The 22,383-nt window shown below is 42.5% G+C and overlaps 1 protein-coding gene across 2 annotated transcripts in view; it reads right to left on the bottom strand.

Annotated features, from left to right (window-relative positions):
- The window catches only part of rbpjb (recombination signal binding protein for immunoglobulin kappa J region b), a 104,271-nt gene extending 87,308 nt beyond the window's left edge, over window positions 1–16,963 (bottom strand). The window contains exon 1 of one of the 2 annotated variants that reach the window (XM_043693566.2): window positions 16,906–16,963. In XM_043693566.2, coding sequence (XP_043549501.1) covers window positions 16,906–16,925 — 20 coding nt within the window. In that variant the 5' untranslated portion in view covers window positions 16,926–16,963. Of the gene's footprint in view, window positions 1–15,978; window positions 16,086–16,905 lie in introns of those variants that run through there. The other variant, XM_043693595.2, reaches the window with a different exon arrangement.
- Window positions 16,964–22,383: the final 5,420 nt, after the last annotated feature.

Genomic DNA, 22,383 nt, shown 5'->3' with positions numbered 1-22,383 from the left:
CAACCCAGCCTCAACAATGCTTTGTAGTAATGAATTTCACAGATTCACACCCTCAAACAAAAGATCTTGCCTCATCTATAAAAAGTGCAATCCTTTATTCTGAAATTATGCCCTCTGATCTTCAGGGGGAAAACAAGCTTTCGGATCTACCTTTTCAAGTCACCTAAACTGGAGAACCTCAGCAGGACGGGTACCAATCTGTGGAGAGAAAAGAGTCCATTTTAGGTCCAGGGACTCTACTCTTCTCTTCACAGATGTTGCCCAACCTGCTGAGGTTCTTTAGCAATTTGTATTTGTTTCAGTCTCAAGCATCCACAAGTCTTTGTTTTTGCCCAATATACACAACCTCCCCTCATTAGGCAGCCTGATATCAACCCAGCGTACCTTCTCTGGACTGCTGCCATTGCAAATACATTTTTCCTTAGATAAGGGAGCCCAAAACCATTCACAGTATTTCAGCTGTGGTCTGACTCGTACATTAAGTTTTAACAAAGCCTCATTACTGTACTTTACTGTATGAATCTAAGGACTATAATTCAAGGTTCAAAGGAAAAATTGTTTTTAAAAAATTGTGTGTTCTTGGAATGTTGATCATTCTAACTTTGATCAAATAGACAGCTCTGCTGAGTTGCTTTTGCAGTTGCACAAACATGCAAATTAAGAGGAGGCCACCCCTCGAGCCAGCTCCACCATTCAATTAGATCATGACTGATCTATTCCTCCTCATTCCTGCCTAGCCCTGATAATCTTTCACTCCTTGCTTAAAAGCATACTCAAAAGACTCTGCTTTTACCACCTTTTGAGGAAGATTGTTCGAAATATTCATGATCCTTTATTAGAGGAAATTTCTCCTCATCTCAGTCTTAAATAGGTGACCCGTATTTGTGGATTTTCCATAATATCCAGGCATATTAGCCTTGGGAAGTGCAGGGTTACAAGGATAGTGTGGAGATGGGTCGGGATGGGCTGCTCTTTGCAGTGTCGGTGTGGCCACAACGGGTTGAGTGGCCTGCTTCCACAGTGTAGGGATTCTATGATTCAATACCTAACCTTTTCTTGAAAGCATTCAATGTTTTGGAAGCAACGACTTTTCACATCAGAGAATCGCAGTGAAGAAATTTCCCCTCAACTCAGTTCCCCTACCCAGTATCCTTAAACTATGCCACCTGATTCTGGACTCTCTGGTTATCTGGAACATCTTTCCGGCATTTACCGTTCTATTAGCTTCCCTACTTAAAATATCAAGCTTACTGACCTTTTGCAATTCATACACTGGGACAGCCAGATACCTCAATTTTAGAGCTTTGCAAGTCCTCCCCATTTAGTTTCTATGCTTTTTCATGACAAAATGAATTTCATATTTACTCGTGTTTTATCTATCTGCCCAATCTTTGCCCACTCACTCGCTTATATCTTTATATCTCCGTTTGACCTCTTCATAATTTACTTATGATCATCACCAAACTTAGAAACAATATCTTTGGTTTCTTTAAAGTCATTTTTATAAATTGTAAAAAGTTACAGTCCAACAATGATCCTTGTGGCACACCAGTTCTTACCCCTTGCCAACAGAGAAAAGGTCAATTTATGCTTAATATTCTGTGCATGTCATTAGATTTTATTTCTGAAATTAATATTTGACAAGGCATCTTATCAAATGTTTTCTAGAAACCTTAGTGCATCAACTGCTATATCCACATCATGTCAAGAACGGGTTTAGGATTACTTCCCTTTCACAAACCCACCCGAGTGATTTCATTACAATCCTAACTTCTACCCTGCAGTTAAATACTACCTTGATATTCCTGTAGCTGCTAGGCATTCGCATTCTAATATTCTACACACATCTGTTGGAACACAAAATAAGTATGGGCAGCTCAGGATCTCATGCTAAGCAAGAAATAACTAATTCTCATTGTTATTTACTTCTAAAGATAATTATATAAAACACCCATGATTTTGCACAAATCAAGTGTTGTGTAATATTGAAATTGGAGCATGGTTGTGGTAGTAAACTACTAGTTTGCACTATGCATTCAATATTACAGATCTAACTTAGCAGAACACCGATACAGAGAGCTTTTTGTAAAGTGCTGAGGTCATCGCAGCCTCCAGGATGATATCTGCCTTTTTCTCCCCTGAGAGATTGACTTGCGTAAACTAGAGTGATATCTATGAGTAACAGATGCAACTCAATGTTGACTTGCGGCCCTGCGAACTGGCATCTTAATTTACTAAGCAAAAAGTTTAAAACACTGTAGGGAATCTAATCTGATCTACATCTCAGAAGCCCCAGTTGTCATTTCCCTTTCAAATTCAAAAGCCTACAATTCAATTTCCCATAAATTAGAAATATATTTCATATTTCCATTTTTTTAATGGAATATAATCTGATAAATTGATATTTTTCAGTCCAAAAACATCAAATTAAATAATTTGAATTAAGCAAAGTTACAAAGTGGAAATCAAGTGCACAAATTCAGATCAATTGAACTCTCAATTTGAAGCACAGACTACATTGTTATGATTTATTTTCAGAGGTCTTTGAAAAGTCTGTAGTTTAACTTCTTTATCCACACACAGGATATCCATTTACATATGACATGGTGACTACACTTGTACTTTTTTTTGTTAAAAAGTCACTTCATGGTTTCCAATCTGACCACAAATCTTACTAGAGTCTCTCGCAAGCAAAATCATAGTCCAGTCTATGCCAGCCACCAACCCCCATCCTGACGTCACTACCTTTGTATACAACACCAGGACCGGGGATCATTCCCACAAGAACTGAACTCAAAGTCTTACCCACAAAACCAAGAAAACCAATCTGAGATGAACACCCAAGCTTCTGTTTTACTCACTATAAAACAAATACTTAATCCATAACCCATATATCAGACAATAATTATAATCTATGGAAGTCAAATAAATCCACCAGTAAAACGTCATAGTCATTTGCAGCACAGAACACAGCCAGTCGCCTTTATGAATCTATATGGAACAATAGAGTCAGTCCCATTCCCCACCTCTATTCCCACAGATTTACTTTCAGTAAATGGTTAAACCTCAAAATTGATACTTTAATAACTCAATTTACGAGTCTAACTTCCCTTCACCTCTCACTTCCCTCCATTAAACTTCCAAAAGAAAACCATTCCAGCAATTATCCTCAATGAGTCGATTTTCACATCAACACTTCATTTTGTAACATATATCTCATTTTAAAATAAAAATTAAAATAGAGAAATAGATGAACAAAATTAGAAGTGTATATATGTGAAAGTGGATATTCCTTCAATGACACAATGAAATTAGCCTTCTAGACTTCTATAGATTGAGATCTAAAGAAACCTTAATCATAATATATTCTATGCTCTGTTGTATTACGTCTACTGGCAATGTGTTAAAATTTGCACATTAATATTCATATATCACACTGTTCCTAATGCTCATTAAAATGTTGTTTTTAGTGTAGTTGATAATTTCCAAAGAGTATGCTCTAATTTCCAAAGTTCCTTGATGAAACATTAAAATTATTCAATAGAGAAAGGTTGCATTCTAGCAAATTGTGAAACATTAAAAATCAAATAAAGGTTTCTTGACTAAAGCCAGACCTCACTTTGCAGACTCAGTAAATGACAAAAGAATATCCACAAAGAATATGCGTCTGTTACCAATGTAGATGCTCTAATCATGACACACAAAGTACTCTGAAAAAAAAAACTATCTCCACACTAACTTAATCTTCTAATAAGTTAGATGCATCAAGACACTACTATAAGCCTTACACGTCTATAACGGATATATTTAAAATAGGCAGCAGTGAGGCAAGAAGGAATCCTAGCAAAACTGGAATCAGGGGTGCAAACGCTCTACCAGTTTCAGTCATACCTGGCACATAGGAAGATGGTTAAGGTTGCTGGAAGTCAGTCATGTCAATTCCAGGACATCTTTGATACTTTCGTCAGGCAAGATATTTTCTAATCAACCATATTCAGAGATGTGACTGCACATTTCTGGAGCAGATGAAACTTGAACCTGGGCCTCGTGGTTCAGAGATTGGCACAAGACCATTGTGTCATGAGAGCCCTGGAGTGCCTCAGGTAATATCCTGGACCTAACCTTTTTCAGCTGCTTCAATGACCTTCCCTCTCTAAAAAGGTCAGAAGTGGGATGCTCAAGGATTGCCCCAAGTCCAGGCTTGGGCTCAAGAGTGGCAAGTAACAATTGCACCACACAAATGCCAGGCAATGACCATCTCTGATAAAACACAATATAACCACCGCTCCTTGACATTTATTAGCCTCACCATCACTATATCCCCCACTAACAACATCCTGGGAGTTATCATTGAGCAGAAACTCAACTGGACTCACCACATACTGGTTACAAGTAGTAAGAGGCTAGGAATACTCACCTCCTGACTCCCCAATCCCTGTTCATCATCTAAAAGCACAAGTCAGGAATGTTGTGAATATACAAGGTATTCGCAAAAAACGGATATCCTCGCAATTTCATCAACAGAAGCGTAAGGGAAAGACAACAGAAGGAGGACATGCCGCAACCCAAAGGATTAGCCACACTACCATACATCAAGAACATCTCTGAAATGACAGCCAGACTACTGCGACCACTAGGACTTATAACAGCACACAAACCAACAGCCACTCTCAGACAACAACTCACCAAAACGAAGGACCCGATACCCAGCATGAGCAAAACTAATGTAGTGTACAAAATCCCATGCAAGGACTGCACAAAACACTATATAGGACAAACAGGAAGACAGCTAACGATCCGCATCCACGAACATCAACTAGCCACGAAACGACACGACCAGCTATCCCTAGTAGCCACACACGCAGACGACAAGCAACATGAATTTGACTGGGACAACACTACCATTACAGGGCAAGCAAAACAAAGAACAGCCAGGGAATTCCTAGAAGCATGGCACTCATCCACAAACTCCATCAACAAACACATAGACCTGGACCCAATATACCGGCCACTAGAGCGGACAGCTGAAACTGACAACCGGAAGTGGCAGGGACAGACCACTATAAATGCCGGAGGAAACACCACAGAAGCGCTTCACAGGAGGCTCCCAAGCACTGAGGATGTCACCTCGACAGGGGACGAAACGTTTGCACAAAAACTTGCAGCTCGGAGAACAGAACCACAGCAACGAGCACCCGAGCTACAAATCTTCTCACAAACTTTGTTGTGAATATTCCCCACTTGCCTGGGTGAGTGCAGCTCCAACAACATACAAGCTGACAGCTTTCACGATAAAGCAGTCTGCTTTATTGGTACCACATCCAATCCCTTCACTCAGCAGAGCAGTGTGTATACACTGCAGTAATTCACCAAAGATCCTTAAGCACCTTTTATACCCATGACCACTTTCATCTATAAGGCAGCAGATACATGGGAACACCACCTGCAGGTTCACTTCCAAGCTACTCACCACCTGACTTGGAAACTTATCAGTGTTCCTTCACTGTCACAGGCCTTAGAACCAAGCCTGCTGGATTTTTAACCATTCAAACCAGACTACCCCCTCACTGAGGGATGAACTATCAGTCCTCAGCAAAACGTCTCACCTTCATCCCACTATGCTCCTGGGTCAACGAATTCCATATGTGATGTGACATTTAACTTTTCTTCCGCTGCCGCCATGCTTATGTTTTCAATCGTGACTCCCACCCATCCTCAGAGGACCACTTCTCCCATCTCCAACATACTCCATCCTCTTGAACACCCCATTTGGGCCTCGTACCTTCCCTTGACCTCAGGACAGATTGAGGCAGTCAACCCCTCTCACTCTCGCATCATGCAGTCCCCCCCTCTAACTCCAACCTCATCATTAAACCAGGAGCAGCCAGTGGTTCGGTGCACCGACCTCTACAATCGCCGAAACCAGGTGCCAATTCACTGACACCTCCTCCCATCGCCCCCTCAACCACACCACCCAGACCATCCACAATCTCTGTTGACCTATTGTCTCTGCCTGCTCCTGCCCAATCTAACTTATCTCCTCATATCTCAACACCAACTTGCCCCCATTGGTCCAGGAACTCGCCACATATTTAGGACAGCACCCACACCTGCCACCTCCTCAATGACTTTCATTTCCCCAATCCCCAACACCTCAGCCTAATCATGGACATCCAGTCCGTTTACATGTCCACCCATCATGGCGAAGGCCTCCAATCCCTCCATTTCTTCCTCTCCTGTTGACCTAACTAGTACCTGTCCGACACATTTGATTGGTATAAGGAGCTTCACCCTCAACAACTTCTCTTTTGAATTCTCCCACTTCCTTCAGATGCCTACTTCCTCGTAGGATACTTCGTAGTTGCACTGGCACCACCCCCAACCTTTTCCTCCGCTACACGGATGACTGTAGCGGTGTCATGTCATGCTCCCATGAGGTTGAATAACTCAACTTCACAAACACCTTCCAGCCCTTCTTGGACCTCTCCATCTGTCTCCAACGACCAACTCACCACATATTTATTTGAAATGCACTGACTCCCACAGCTATCTTGACTACACTCCTCCCACCCTCATTCCTGTAAAAATGCAATCCTTTACTCCCAATTCTTGTGCCATATCTACGCCCAGGAGAAGCAATTCCACTCCAGGATATCTCAGATGGTCTCCTGTTTCAAAGACAGCAATGTCCCCTCCCACAAGATCAACAATGCCCTCCAGTAGTCCTCCACTTCGAACACCTCCGCCTTTGAATCTCACCCCTCCAACGGCAAGGATAGACCTTCCACCCCACTAGTCTCCTGATACAATGCATTATGCTCCACCATTTCCAACATCTATAATCAGACCCCAGCACCAACAATATATTTCCCTCCCGACCCCTATCTGCATCCCACAGAAATCATTCCCTCCATGACTCCCATTAACCCACCCTCCACATGCGGCACCTTCCTTTGCCACCGCACAAGATTTAAAACCTGCACCCACACCTTCCCGCTCACTTCTGTCCAAGGCCCCAAAAGGATCTTTCCACATCCACCACAGATTTTCCTACACACTCACCCACCTCATCTACCGTCTTCACTGCTCTCAATGTGGTCCTCTCTACACTGATGAGACAGGACACCAACACACAGAGGGTTTTAGGGAACATCTCTGGGGGGGACACACCAAACAACCCCACCGCCCTGTGGTCAACCACTTGAACTCCCCTCCTTTTCCAAAGGACAAGCAAGCCCTGGCCTCCTCCACTGTCAAACCAAAGCCACCCACCAAATGAAGGAAGAACACCATGTTCCACCTTGGGGCTCTTCAACCACACGGCATCAGCATCAACTTCACTAGTTTCCAAATCTCCCCACCTCATCCCAGATCCAACCCTCCAACTCGGCACCACCCCCTTGACTCCATCTTCCTTCCCACATCTGCTCCACTCTTCACTGACATATCACAATTAGCCCCTACTTGCATCCACATATCGCCCTCCCAGCAACCTTACCCCAGTCACAGCCCCACCCCTATATTTATCTCTCAGCATCCATTCCCCTTCACATTCCTGATGAACAGCTTATGTCCAAAACATCAACTCTCCTACTCAGATGCTGCCTGACCTGCTGTGCTTTACCAGCACCAAACTTTTCAACTATAACAATATTGTAAAATAGTAGTCACAGTCATGACAACACCTACTCTATATACTAAACTTTAGTATGAAACATCTCCACTAAAATATATTGAATGCTTTTAAGATTTAAAATTTACCAATACAAAGCACTTTCACCAATCTGGAATTCAACCTTGAACCGGACACCACTTTCAAAACAGCTTCCAGGACTTTCTTCCAACAATTAAGCATAATTCAGATCGACTGCTGAGAATGTTGACTTAACAGTATTTACGAGGTCATCTCACACCTTGATCCAGAATACAGTTAAGTGTCACTGATTGGGTTTTGTTTCTTCCACTGGTCTGAAAGTGATTATTTCAATTAGTTACGCTGACCACAGTTCCTCTCAAAAGTAGTTTTGGTATTTCCACAGGGCGAGGTCTGATGTATTGATCCATTAAATGTTAGCAGATAAATAAGTACCTAACAGGGATCAAATCAAACTTAAACTCTGCTTTTCAAAGCTGCTAGATTTTATTGCTCCAGAAAGGTGGCACTGCAAATAACATTTCAATAATTCAAGCTATTGTGGAGTACGATGCTGCAAGGGAAGCGTCCATGGAAAATTCAAAATCTACTCACTAAATTCAGTTCTTAGAGTCAGGATCTGGAACTCTTTAAAGTCAAGTCCCAAAACAGATAACAGATTAATTGTGACTCAATAATTAGAATAAGGAGTATTAATTAGCGATTCAGAGACTCTTCCCACTCTACTAGCAAATAATGTGGCTCAGATCCTGTTTTGCCCACCTCCTGGATTAAAATTTGAATGAAAGAGTAGCCACCCAGTTAGGGTTTCTAACTGACAAGGTCTTCCACATTTAAAAAAAATATATTTTCCAGAAGTGTTATTACACACTCCTGGAGCAGGTGAGACTGAAACCCAAGCCTTCTGACTCCAAGGCCAGGAAACCACTATGACAAGAGCAGCCAAGTCTTCCCCCTTCAAAAAAATAATTTAATAAGCTCAACAGTTATTGGTTAGATGATGTAAACCTCTAAAAATTAGCACGTTAAAGCTAAATTGGATTAAATTGTAGACCTTTAAAACTTGTCAAAACTGCCATTTACTTTAAAGTATTAAATAAAATACAGAATAAAGCCAACTGGAGCTCTGCACTGAAAAGGCACATTAAGACAGCAAGACAAAATTTTCTCTTGTGGTTTAGCAGTGTCATTAACTGAAAATGTACCACTCCCTATAGAACTAGAGCTTGTTAATTCTTTACTTTTCAATGTGCTGTGCTGCACAGGAGAGCTTCATTTAGTTTTGGCAAGCAGTTTGATGGTTGGAGCTAGTTCTAGAAATATTGCATGGCATAGTAGTAGAAGGCTTAGAGTCACAGAGCTCAACGGCATAGTAAAAGATGCTTCATCCTATTGATTCTTTGCCAATGAGAAACCTATCTATTCTAGCCCCATTTTCCATCACCTGGCCCACAGTCTTGTATGGCTTGGCATCACAAGAGTACATCTAAATTTTTTTTCAATGTTATGAGGGTTTCCGCCACTATCACCCTTACAGGCAGTGAATTCAAGATTCCCACCAGCCTCTTGGTGAAAAGAATTTCCTCATATCCCTTCTAAACCTCCTACCCCTTACCTTAAAAGGTATGACCCTGAGACACTGATCCCTTTACCAAGAGAAAAACTTTCTTCCCATCTACCATCTATTCTCCGCATAATTTTATACATCACAGTCAGATTCCCCCCCTCAGTCTCCTCTGCATGAAGGAAAATAACCCATCTATCTAATCTCTCCTCATAACTAAAAGTCTCCAGCCCTGGCAGCATCCTAGTAAAGGTCCTCTGCAGTGCAATCACATACCTATTTAATTTTGATTCCAGAACTGCACACAATACTCTAGCTGTGGCCTAACCAATGTTTTATGCAGTTCCAGCATCATCGCCCTCCTCTTAAACTCTATGCCTCAAATAATAAAGACAAGTATGCCTTCTTAACCACTTCTACCTAACCTGTTACCTTAAGGGACCCCTGTACACACACAGCAAGGTTTCGCTCAACCTCAGTGGTCCAGTGAGTGTTACCCATCATATTCCTTTGCCTTGTTTGTCCTGGCCAAATGCATCACCTCCCACATATCCAGCTTGAATTTCATTTGCTTCTGATCAACCAGTTCATATGTTCCTCTAGCTTTCCTTCTCACTATTTATTAACCACCCAATTTTATTTTAATCATTCATGAACTTAAAGATCAATCTTGTTATATTCAAGCCTCAGTCATTTATTGGGCTCCTTGTTGTTTTTGGTGCACCAACTGTGATCCCTGTGGAGCTCCTCTGGACAAGGCTTTCAGTCACAAAAACATCCTCGACCATTACACTGCTTATTGCCACTCAGCCAATTTGCCAAGTTTCCTTAGGTTAAATCTCACACTCGGGACCTTATCAAAAGTGTTGCTGAAGTCTAAGGAGTCTATGTTGAATGCATTGATTAATGCTTCATTAAAATTTACTTCCCTTTAGAAGTTAGAAATTACTTCCCTTTAACAAAACTATGCTATTATTCATTAATTCCTCCAAGTGCAGATGAATTCTGCCTCTCAGAGTTGCTTCCAATGGTTTCCCCACCAGAGATTAGACAGATAGACACTGGTAACACATCCATGTCCAGAAACCTTTTGCAACTCTGTACTACTGTGGTTATATATGTTGCAAATTGTGCTATTCATTTGCCTATTTTTAACAGCTGTCATGTGTTAAAATAAATAGGGAAGGATTTTGTTCTGTGCTAGGTAATTAAAATTTAACATCAGAAGCAATGTTCTCTCACATCAAAGTCATTGAAACAATGCTGGACATTTAAGCAGAGGCATTTTGCAAGGCTGGATATATTTCATACAAGATTCAATAAATTGTAGCTAAATTCAGAATCAGTTTTTGAAGCCAATGTATTTGCATAATATTCTGAGTTTCAAGAATGTTCGAGTCTCCATATGAAGAGAAACAGGAGCCTTTCAAACCTATTAAGTCACATTATTTTGTAAATAAATAGATAAACTCCAATTCTGGAAATCTAAGTCTTTAAGGTTTCAATTGAGCAATCATCCCCAATCTTTGAGGGAAAGGTGGTCCAAATTTCCAATCTGCCTTATGTAAATATTCTTCCACATTTCACACTAAATGTTGCAACAATAAAGGACATGACTGGTAGGCTGAGTCTGCAGTCTGATGAAGGAGCCAAGAAGAAAAAACGCACATGACCTCAGCCTCAACAATATGCCTGACACAGAGGCATTTGTCCATGATTGACAAGAGTAACCACTACAAAATCCACAGGAGATGAAGTCCTATCTTCACATTAAGGGTACCCTCCATAACTTTGCATAGCACTACAACAGTGCTAAATGTGACAGATCTAGAAACTCAAGACTGGTAGCCCACAACACCTTGTGGATACTCATCAGCAGAACTGGAACACAATCTGCAACCACATAACCCAACATACCCATTACTTTGTTATGACTGTCAACCCAGGGTCAATGAAGAATGCAGGAAGGTGTGCCAGCAGCATCACCAGGTGAAGTACCTAAAATTAGGCATGAACTTGGTAAAGCTGCAACACTGGACTACTTACATGCCAAAGACCATAGACAGCAAGTGATAAGGTTGAGAGATTCCACAAATCAACACTTCAGAATTAAACTCTACATTCCTGTCACTTCCAGTGGGAGTGAATGATGGCAGGCAATTAAACAACTCACCAGAGGAAACAACTCTCAAATATCCTCATCACCAATAATGGGAAATTCCAGGACAAAAGAGAAGGCTGCAACATTCATTACCCAGCAGGACAAAGTTAACAAATTTACCTTAGTCTCCTCCAGAGGTCTCTAGCATCACAGATGCCAGTGGTTCAGCCAACTTAAGTCACCTTACATGATAAGAAAGGACTGAAGTCACTGGATGCCACAAAGACCAGAGACCCTGGCAACACTCTTACGTAACACTGAAGATTTGCTTCAAACAAGCTGCACCCCTAGCCAAGATGTATTGGTAAATCTACAGCACTCATCTACCTGACACATGAAAATTGTCCAGGTATGACCTGTACATAAAAAGGACCAATTTATCCTTCTACTCTTGATCATCAGCAAAGCGACAGAAGGAGTCATCAACAGCTGATCAAGCATGGTTGCATAGTAATAACTGATGCTGAGTTTGGATTCTGCCAAGGCAACTTAACTCCTTACTTATTTAAAGCATTGGTACAAATATGGCTATAAAAAAGGTGAATTCCAAAGGAAGACCAGCATGACTGTCTGATATAATTTGACCAGGTGCCATACCAAGGAATCTTAGCAAATTGAGGGTCAACAGAAACCAGTAAGAAAACTGGTGGATTCAAATCTAGCTGAGGTTGAGATTGGGGTTGAAGGTCATTCACTTCAGCTCCAGAACATCATTGCAGAATCCCTTCCACTGCCCTAGTTCCAAGCATCTTCAATTGCTTTGATGACCTTCTCTCCATAAAAGGTCAGAAGTGGGGGTGTGTAAACATCAGCGAACAATATTCAACGCCATTCATGATTCCTCAGACATTCAACACGCACCCATAGCAAGACATGGACAACATCCAGGATTGAGCTGACAAGGAACATGCGTAGTACACGTGCCAGGCAAGCAACATCAAGAAGAGAATCTAATCATTGCCCCTTGATATTCACTGGCACTAGCATTACTGAATTCCACCCTCCTCACCACTATCAATTCCCTGTGGATTACCACTAGATGAGTAATATAGATACTGCAGCTACAAGAATTCAGAAATTAGGAGTCCTGCAGTGAGTAACTCTCCACCTAATCTGCAAAGCTTCTCCAAAATGTAGTGGTGGAATACCCCCCCATTTGTCTCAATACATGCAGGTCCAAAGAAACTTGATACCATCAGGGCAAGGTAGTCTGCTCAAATAACATCACATCCTTGAGCAGTCAATCCCTTCACTACCAGATGCAGTGGCAACAGTGTGTGCCATCTCCAAGATGCACAGCAGAAATTTACCAAGGCTCCTTGAGCAGCACCTTCTAAACCCACAATTGTTAACATTCAGAAGGACAAGGGCACCAGATATACGGGAACACCATCACTTGCAAGTTCCCCTCCAAGCCATGCATGAGCATGATTTGGAAATATATTGCTGTTAGTTCACTTGCACCAGATCAAAACCCTGCAATTCCCTAACAGTACTGCAGATGTACCTACACTAAATCGACTACCGAAGGGTCTGTTTGCATGCTGTACATCTCTATAACTATGAGCAGCAATTCTCAAATTCAACAAGGGATGAGTAATAAATGCTGGTCCAGACAAAGTTCACATTCAAGGAATGATTAACAAAAGTAAAATAGCCAGATTTTCCTTTAAATGAATTTACTGAAGGATAGATATTTTCCTTAACATGTATTTAACTGTTGTGCTTCACAGGACATTTCATATTTACCACAGGGTGAGACGAGTCCTATGTTTAGGATTTGCATCTAAAAGCATCTTCTCACAATGTAGCATACCCTTAGTATTATAGTATCAACCAATATCAAGTTTTTTTGCTTTACAAGTTTAAGGCACAAGAGGAAAATTACTTCGCAAACAGAATTCTCCCCATTTTCAAAGTTATTTTCATTCATACTTCACAGCAATAAAAGTCCTACTCACTCATTACCATGATAACACAGCAATGTGGACATTTGAAACAGATTTTTATCACGCTTATCTAACAAGTTTCTGGCACTACTAAGTTAAGCCATTGAACAAAACTTTCCAATTCATCGACTACAGAAAACCACTTTCTTAGACCGTCCAGCTAAGTTCAACAGACTGGATCACCTTTCATCAACATCACAATAGAGACTACCACTAGCGCACAGCCTGAGCCGCCTTAGCATTATATGAATCCAATATTAAAAAAATCAAATCAGGATACTCAATGTCAAATTAGTTTAATGCTAATTAAATGTATATTGAAAAATGATGATGCAAGAATCAATTCATGAGTACATGTCAAAGACAGTATGTGTGAATAAGGCATAGCAGTGCAAAGCCCTCTGCGTATATAGCACCTTTAACATAAAACATTCCAAGGTGTTTCACAACTGCAACATCAAGCAGAATTTGACACCAAGCCACATAGTGGTGTTTACAAATTAAAAACAAAGTGCTGGAAAAACCAAGCAGGTATCGCAACGCCCTTGCAGAGACAAAAAGTTAATGTTTCGAGTCCGATGAGATTCTTTATAAGTCAGACATCCATAAGCTTGGTCAAAGATTTCAAGCTTTTCGAGAGGCAAAGTTGTTTAAGACAGAAACTCAAAAGACTATGCAGTTGGAGGTATAGTGTAGTACTTAAAATTTGGCATTCTTAAAAGGCCAGAATTAGACAAGCACAGATATCTTACAACATTGTGGAACTGAAGAACAGTACTGAGATTGAGGTGTAGAAGGATTTGCAAACAAGGTTGAACATTGTAAAATTGGAATATTTCTTGCCAGGCGTCAATGTAACTCAGTGAGCACATGAATCTTGTGTGAACTGGGATTGGTGCAAATAGGATACAGGCAGAGAGGAGAGTGACATCAAGTTGAAAGAAAAGAATGCTTTTGGAGGGACAGCTAGCAGTGCATCAGAACAGTCAAGTTTTCATTCCTTTTAAACATGAGTGATGGTTTCAGCAGATAAAAGGTTGAGGCAGAGGCAAGTGAGATTACAGAGATGGATGCTTCAGAGCAATTCTACAGCAAAACCTTTCACTTAACACAAGCTTTTTGGTTTTCATATTATCAGGGTATAATTCTGCATCAGTGTGGCATCAATGAGCCCTTGCAAAATTGAAGACAGTGCAAATCAGGTAGTAAAGCTCTTTTGCTGGTTGGAGTCATACCGAGCACAAAAGAAGATGACCGTGATTGTTGGAGGTCTAACAATGTAGTCACATCAACACAAGTATTCTCCAGCAGTGTTCTAGGCCATTCATCTTCATCTGTTTCCACTATTGCCTTCCCAACAATATACATCCCCAAATAGGGGATGTATATTACTAATACTTGTGTACTGCTCAGCATCATTTGCACTCCTTAGATACTGAAGCAATCTATGACCGAACACAAGCTCAGTTCCATTCCAGGCAAAGCTGCCTATTTAATTGGCATCATGTCAGAGTATCACTGAGCATTTTGTTTCCACATATTTACTTCTCCTGATCTAGACTTGAATAAACTATCCACATAGATTACCTGAAATAAACAGGATGCACAGAATAAGACTGCCACTTCAGACAATGGAAATAGCAAAACTAAATTAAGTCTGCCACAAATTTTCAATGCTGCGTTTAAATTTTAAGAATTTATTCATTTCTCAATGGAGATTGAAGTTTGAATCACAAGAGGCAGGTCATCTTCAGGGTGAGCTTTGCTGTAGGAACAGATGACCTCACAATATAACACAATATGTTAAAAGCACTCAAGTGTAGAGAAAATTCAGCAGCAAAATGCAGTTACTACACAATAATATCAGATTCTAGAATATTCAAAAGTTACAGCATTCTCTTCACAGCACCTAACTACTGTTCATCATTCTCAAGTATGGAAGGCTAATTCCACTTCAATAGTGGTACTACATATTTCAGGCGTTATGCCACTGGACTGATCACACAAAGGAAATAAAAGTTCAAATCCTACAATGGCAATTTGATCTTTAGAAATACATTTTACAAATCTAGAAATAAAAAAAAGTGTTTCCAATAGAAGTTGCCTTTGAACTGTCAGATGACCAGAAAACCCCAAACGATTGATTACGCTCCAAGGGCAGGAAATGTGCTGACTTTAATCATCTTCAGGGTACTCGGCAATTAACAATAAATCCTGCCCCACCCCACACATCCATCCCCATCCAACTGAGAATTTTTTTTTAAATTAAGATTTCAGAACATGTATGCATAGTAGTAAATCATGTTGCCTTATACTGTGGCTCACATAGGCACAAATAAACAAGTTTTGGGAAGACTTGACATTTGTAATGCTTAGCTAAAAAGTTCACACTGATGAACTAGTTTGCAGTACAGCATTTAACAGTACTGAGAGCATTACAGCTGAGTATCGGTAGCTGTACTATGTCAACTGACTTTAGGTAAATCTGAACCATCAACTTATTCACGGCAATTTATGGAAACGGCTAACACTATTGCATTACCAGTATCCTCGTTCGCGAAGGGCGGACGTTAAATGGAACTAGAAAGAAAAACTCCCAGAGGACGCAACAGTTTCTGGAGTAATTCCCTGTAGATACCCTGATGCGTACAAGCACGCTTGTTTGCGCCACAGGCGAGTAGCTTCGATTCGCTCGGCTGGGGTTAATCCCCAACCAGCTGCGTCCTTTCACCAGGGGAACTGTTAGTCCTGGCGATGCACAGTGAAATAGTGACAGGGCTCAGAGGCGACCATTCACGGGGGGCGGGGAGAGAGAAACATGGACAAAACAGCCCAATAATGTCAACACTCAAACTACCTTGACCACCGTCAGTGGAATACTAGGAACAGGAGAAAGAAACTGATTTTTTTAAAATCCCCAAAACACTAGAAAAATAAATCGCTGTCATCAGCAGCGAGAAACAAGGTCTCAGGAGACGAAAAGAGAGGGCCGAAGGGGGTTGGTGGTGGTGTCCGACAGCGGATACTCAGCATAATCAAGTCGCAAACAAAGTTGGCCTTTCTGCCTCCTCATTCTCCACCCTGCGGGGGGCGGAGAACGGTGCATCTTCTGGCCGGGGTCCTCGGGGACAGGGCTCACTCCAAAAGACAAACACCCAAAGGGTCGGGTCGGGTCAGGTCGGGCAGGAGGTGAGCTGAGGAGCAGTCCCGAGCTGGGCTCAGGACCGGGCCTGTGGAGCCCAGCCGCACTCCCTGTCCTTCCTTCCCCTTCAACACCTCCTCCCACCCAGCTTCCCTGCGCACTGAGCCAAGCGGCAGCTCCCGGAGCGGAGAGCCCGGCCCCAGCTGACGGCCGACACTCGGGGAGCTGGAGTCACACAAAAAAATACACACACACACACGGAGCAAACAATAGGGACCCCGGGCCGTATGAGCAGCTGCTGACGGCCCGCCGCCGCCACTTGTCGGCCCAGGCCGGCTCCCGTCCTCCACAGCAGCGGCTCCGGGAGCCGTGGTGGCGAGGCCGGCGCTCGGCAGCGGGCGACGGGCAGCGAGAGCCCTCCAATCGGACACTCACCCTGTCACAACAGGCGCCATCTTCCACAAACTCTCAGCCAACTCCAACTCTCGCGAGAATCCGCCCCATCCCTTACATCTCCCTCCCCGTACCCCCACCAACCCACGCGGGGCGGGGCGGGGCGGGGCGGGTAGGGGGAAGGAGCACATCTCGCGAGATCTCAGAGTGGGAGAAAAGGAGAGTGAGAGAGGTTGGGAATGAGACAGGGGAAGAAAGAGGGAGTGAGGATGAGGTAGAGAAAGTGACACAGACAGATGAAGGGACTGAGAATGAGATAGAGAGACAATGAGACAGAAAGAGAGGTGGTGACAAAGGCAGACAGTGAGAATGAAACAGAGAAAGTGAGAGATACTAAGACAATGAGAATAAGAGAGAAGCAGTGAGAAAAGGAGGGGAGGTACTGAGTGACAGCAGAATGAGACAAAGAGAGAGAGAGGTGGACAAAGATGGGAGACATTCAGAATGAGTGAAAGGGACATTGGAAAGAGAGTGATTGTGAGAATAAGATAGAGAGGGGGAGACTGAGAATAAGAGAAAGAGTAACAGTGAGAATGAGAGAGAGGTAGTAAGAATGAGACTGTGAGGGAAAGATTGAGAAATAGTGAATTGCTCAGAGGATAGATAATGATCAACCACATTGTTGTGGGTGTGGATTCACATGTAGGCAAGACTGGTAAGGATAGTACATTATTTCACTAAGGACATTGGTGAATCAGATGGGTTTTCATGACAATCTACAGCGGTTTCACGTCATCATGAAGTTCTTAATTCCAAACTTTTGTTTTAGTAAATTAAAATTCTCTATCTGCCATGGTGGAATTTGAATCTGGGTCCCCATCACATCAACTGGTCTCTTAAATAATAGTCTAGTAATAATAACCACAAGTCCATTGCTTCTCTTAAATAGTGGTAGCGAGAATGGGAGAAATAAAGAAAGTGAGAATCACAGAGAAATAGAGACAGTGAGAAAGAGAGAGAAATAGAGATAATGATAGAGAAAAATAAAGACTGTGACAATGAGCAGGAAAGAGAGAAATAACAGAGAGAAACAAGGTGGGAGAAAAAAAGAGAATCAAGGAGAGAAATAGAAAATGACAGAAATAGAAAGTGAGAAAGAAATAGGGACAATAGGAATGAAACAGAGCAATAGCAGCAATGTGAGTGACCAGTGGAATGGCACAAGGATGGTGCTCGGTCCACTACTTTTTGTCATTTATATAAATGATTTGGATGTGAACATAGTTATCTTGAGAATGTGACTTAAAAGAAGTTCTGGGATTTACATGTTAAAGAAACGAAACCAGCAAAACCATTCTAAAAGATGAAAGACTTTACAATCTAGGGTTGTTCAATATATTATTTCAGCTGCATGAGACTAATCGTTGCTTTAATTTCTGTGTCTTCTCGTCCTGCTTCACAACCACACAATGAAGAAACAGCACTTTGAAAGCTAGTGCTTCCAAATAAACCTGTTGGACAATAACCTGGTGTTGTGTGATTTTTAACCTTACTAAATGCTACAACTTGCCTCATTAATATATAACTTCCTATCTGACGAAATACACCAGCCAAGCTGGACGTCAAGAATTCTGGATGTGTATATTAGAACAGGTACCTGGCTACTTCAACTCATCTCTGGTTGTGATGGACCCCCCATGTTGCTCACCGTGCAACTCCATTTCAAGGCATGATCCATATTCACCATGTACTCCTGCATCTTAATACTTGCCAATCATCATGGTACATCTCTAATTGACTTGCAGGTCACTTAGGAAGCACAAACTTGCATTGCAGGGCATTCCGGCAAGCAGGATTGAAAGATTGTTGCAAGGGCACTTTGTACACAGGGACAGAAATCCATTTAAGGATTGGACCGGACTGCATTTCAAGTCTGCTTGCTTGCTCTTTTAATAATCATTTAGTAGGTTCATCCCCAACGTCCCTCCCCCAAATCCCTCCTCCCTACCTTTTATCTCAGCCTGCTTGGCACACCTTCCTCATTCCTGAAGAAGGACTTATGCCCGAAACGTCGATTCTCCTGCTCCTTGGATGCTGCCTGACCTGCTGCACTTTTCCAGCAACACATTTTTCAGCAATAATCATTTCGTGCTTATCTGCACTCTTGCAGTATCCATGCATTGCATTGCCATGCATGTTAGCAAATTGCTGCTTCAGCCAGAGCCAAAGACTATCAGTATTGCTTTATAAATATTCTCTTATCTGGAGAGGATTGGAAGGGATGTTGGGGGAAGATTGCTGTTATGAACAATGTACAAAGACATCAATCTAACACCTACAGCACATGCCATTTGCTTGTGTGACAAATGTCCTGCGTGTTTATTCAACCAAATAGGTGGAGGAAAGTTGGCCGGAGAGGTAACTGTCAGTCAGGGGTTCCCCATACCATTATTAAGGTACACAATCTGTACATACTCCAGGGACTTGTTCCCAGTCAGTTAGCCTGTTGTGTTATTCATAGTCAGGGCATCTGTTCGATTACAGTCCAGGGAATGGACAAAGGTCAGTCATGTCGGGCCAGCACCACCTGTCAGGGAATTGTATATTGTTTGTTAGGGAGGTAAAATTTATTACGGTTGGTCTCCACATGGGGATGATGGATGGAAATGGGCTTTTGGGGTAATGTAAGCTGAAAGGGGATAAAGATGGGGGGGTGCAGGGAAGAAGTGACACCGTACTGACTGTATCCATTGTAAGCTGTGTTTCCTACGATTGCTTGCCTTTCTCTAGATGCAAAATGCACTGGCAAATCAGGGATAGCATAGGGAACTTGTGTGTGGAGTCTGAGGAGGTAGGGGAAGCCCTAAATGAGTTTTTTGCTTCTGTCTTTACGAAAGAAATGAACTTTGTAGTGAATGAAACCTTTGAAGAGCAGGTGTGCATGCTGGAATGGATAGAGATAGAAGAAGCTGATGTGCTGAAAACTTTGTCAAACATTAAAATTGACAAATCGCCAGGCTCGGACCAGATTCGTCCTTGGCTGCTTTGGGAAATGCGATTGCTTCACCACTTGTGAACATCTTTGAATCCTCGCTCTCCACTGGAGTCGTACCTGAGGACTGGAGAGAGGCAAATGTAATTCCTCTCTTCAAGAAAGGAAATAGGAAATCCCCGGCAATTACAGACCAGTAAGTCTCACACCTGTCGTCTGCAAGGTGTTAGAAAGGATTCTGAGGGATAGGATTTATGACCATCTGGAAGAGCATGGCTTGATTAAATGCAGTCAACACGGCTTTGTGAGGGGCAGGTCATGCCTCACAAACCTTATCGAGTTCTTTGAGGAGGTGACTCGAAAAGTTGATGAGGGTCAAGCGGTGGATGTGGTGTATATGGACTTCAGCAAGGCGTTTAATAAGGTCCTGAAGAAGGGCTTATGCCCAAAACGTCGATTCTCCTGTTCCCTGGATGCTGCCTGACCTGCTGCGCTGTTCCAGCAACACATTTTCAGCTCTCATCTCACTTTCTCCTTGAAGATTGAATAAGGTTCCCCATGGTCGGCTCATTCAGAAGGTCAGGAGGAATTGGGATACAGGGGAACTTAGCTGTCTGGATACAGAATTGGCTGGCCAACAGAAGATAGCGAGTGGTAGTGGAAGGAAAATATTCTGCCTGGAAGTCAGTGGTGAGTGGTGTTCCACAGGGCTCTGTCCTTGGGCCTCTACTGTTTGTAATTTTTATTAATGACTTGGATGAGGGGATTGAAGGATGGGTCAGCAAGTTTGCAGATGACACAAAGGTTGGAGGTGTTGTTGACAGTATAGAGGGCTGTTGTAGGCTGCAGCGGGACATTGACAGGATGCAGAGATGGGCTGAGAGGTGGCAGATGGAGTTCAACCTGGATAAATGCGAGGTGATGCATTTTGGAAGGTCGAATTTGAAAGCTGAGTACAGGATTAAGGATAGGAATCTTGGCAGTGTGGAGGAACAGAGGGATCTTGGTGTGCAGGTACATAGATCCCTTAAAATGGCCACCCAAGTGGACAGGGTTGTTAAGAAAGCATATGGTGTTGTGGCTATCATTAACAGGGGGATTGAGTTTAAGAGTCATGAGATCTTGTTGCAGCTCTATAAAACTTTGGTTAGACCGCACTTGGAATACTGCGTCCAGTTCTGGTCGCCCTATTATTGGAAAGATGTGGATGCTTCGGAGAGGTTTCAGAGGAGGTTTACCAGGATGCTGCTTGGACTGGAGGGCTTATCTTATTGAGAGAGGTTGACTGAGCTCGGACTTTTTTCATTGGAGAAAAGGAGGAGGAATGGGGACTTAATTTAGGTATACAAGATAATGAGAGGCATAGATAGAGTCGATAGCCAGAGACTACTTCCCAGGGCAGAAATGGCTAACACGAGGGGTCATAGTTTTAAGCTGGTTGGAGGAAAGTATAGAGGGGATGTCAGAGGCGGGCTCTTTACACAGAGAGTTTTGAGAGCATGGAATGCGTTGCCAGCAGCAGTTGTGGAAGCAAGGTCATTGGGGACATTTAAGAGACTGCTGGATATGCATATGGTCACAGAAATTTGAGGGTGCATGCATGAGGATCAATGGTTGGCACAACATCGTGGGCTGAAGGGCCTGTTCTGTGCTGTACTGTTCTATGTTCTATGCTCTATGTTCTAAATCATGAAGGCATTGCCCTACAGATATAAGGACCATTGCGGAATCTCTCAGTTGTACATCTACAAATGGGTCAGAAAAGTGACTGATGCCCCATCTGTGTAAGATCACACTGGTTCATTTCCCAATGACAAGGTCAGAACTGCAGCCTGGGAGGTAGGATTCAGGAACATAGCTGGCTGGGTGCCATTGACTCAGACACTTTGCACTGCAATGGCTGTAACACAATGCTACAGAACTCATTAACAAGAAAATGCTCCATTCAATTAATGTCCAGATGACCTGTGATGTTACAACTTCCTGGAGGTATGTGTCCATGAACTTGGCAGCCGCCATGACTCCTACTTGGTACATTTGAGGATGCTTACCAGTTTGATTAGTGGAGGACGAAGTCTATCCCCTACAACTATGGCTCATGTGCCATTGCACAGGACACTGATGAAGATCGCAGGTACAATGTGCTCATGCTTTGACCAGGGCCATGGCAGAACAGACAATAGGGCTGCTGAAGGTGGTTTCACTGCTTGTAGTAATCTATGGGAGAGTCCACTAGCATAGATTGAACATAGTATGCTGCACCATCCTGGAATGCAGTGCTATGCACAATTAGAGCAGACAACAAGGCAATGTGATAGATGCTGAAGAACTTTGAGAATTAAAGCAATTTTCCAAGGAGGAGGATGAGGACACTGAGGGAGAAGGAGACTCTCCTTGTCCATGACAGCTCAGCTGTGTCACCACAATCCAGGCAGGACTTACTTGTCATCCAGTTCCAGTAGATAAAAGCCAGGTGCAGCAGGCCATCAAAGAGTTATACAGCATAGAAATAGACCCTTCGGTCCCAC

Source organism: Chiloscyllium plagiosum, unplaced genomic scaffold, assembly GCF_037043375.1.
Source record: "Chiloscyllium plagiosum isolate Xiang-an unplaced genomic scaffold, Cpla_swu_hap1 HiC_scaffold_1, whole genome shotgun sequence".
NCBI lineage: Eukaryota > Metazoa > Chordata > Chondrichthyes > Orectolobiformes > Hemiscylliidae > Chiloscyllium > Chiloscyllium plagiosum.
Note: the sequence above shows the minus strand (reverse complement) of the source record. Positions and strands in the feature narration are given on the sequence as shown.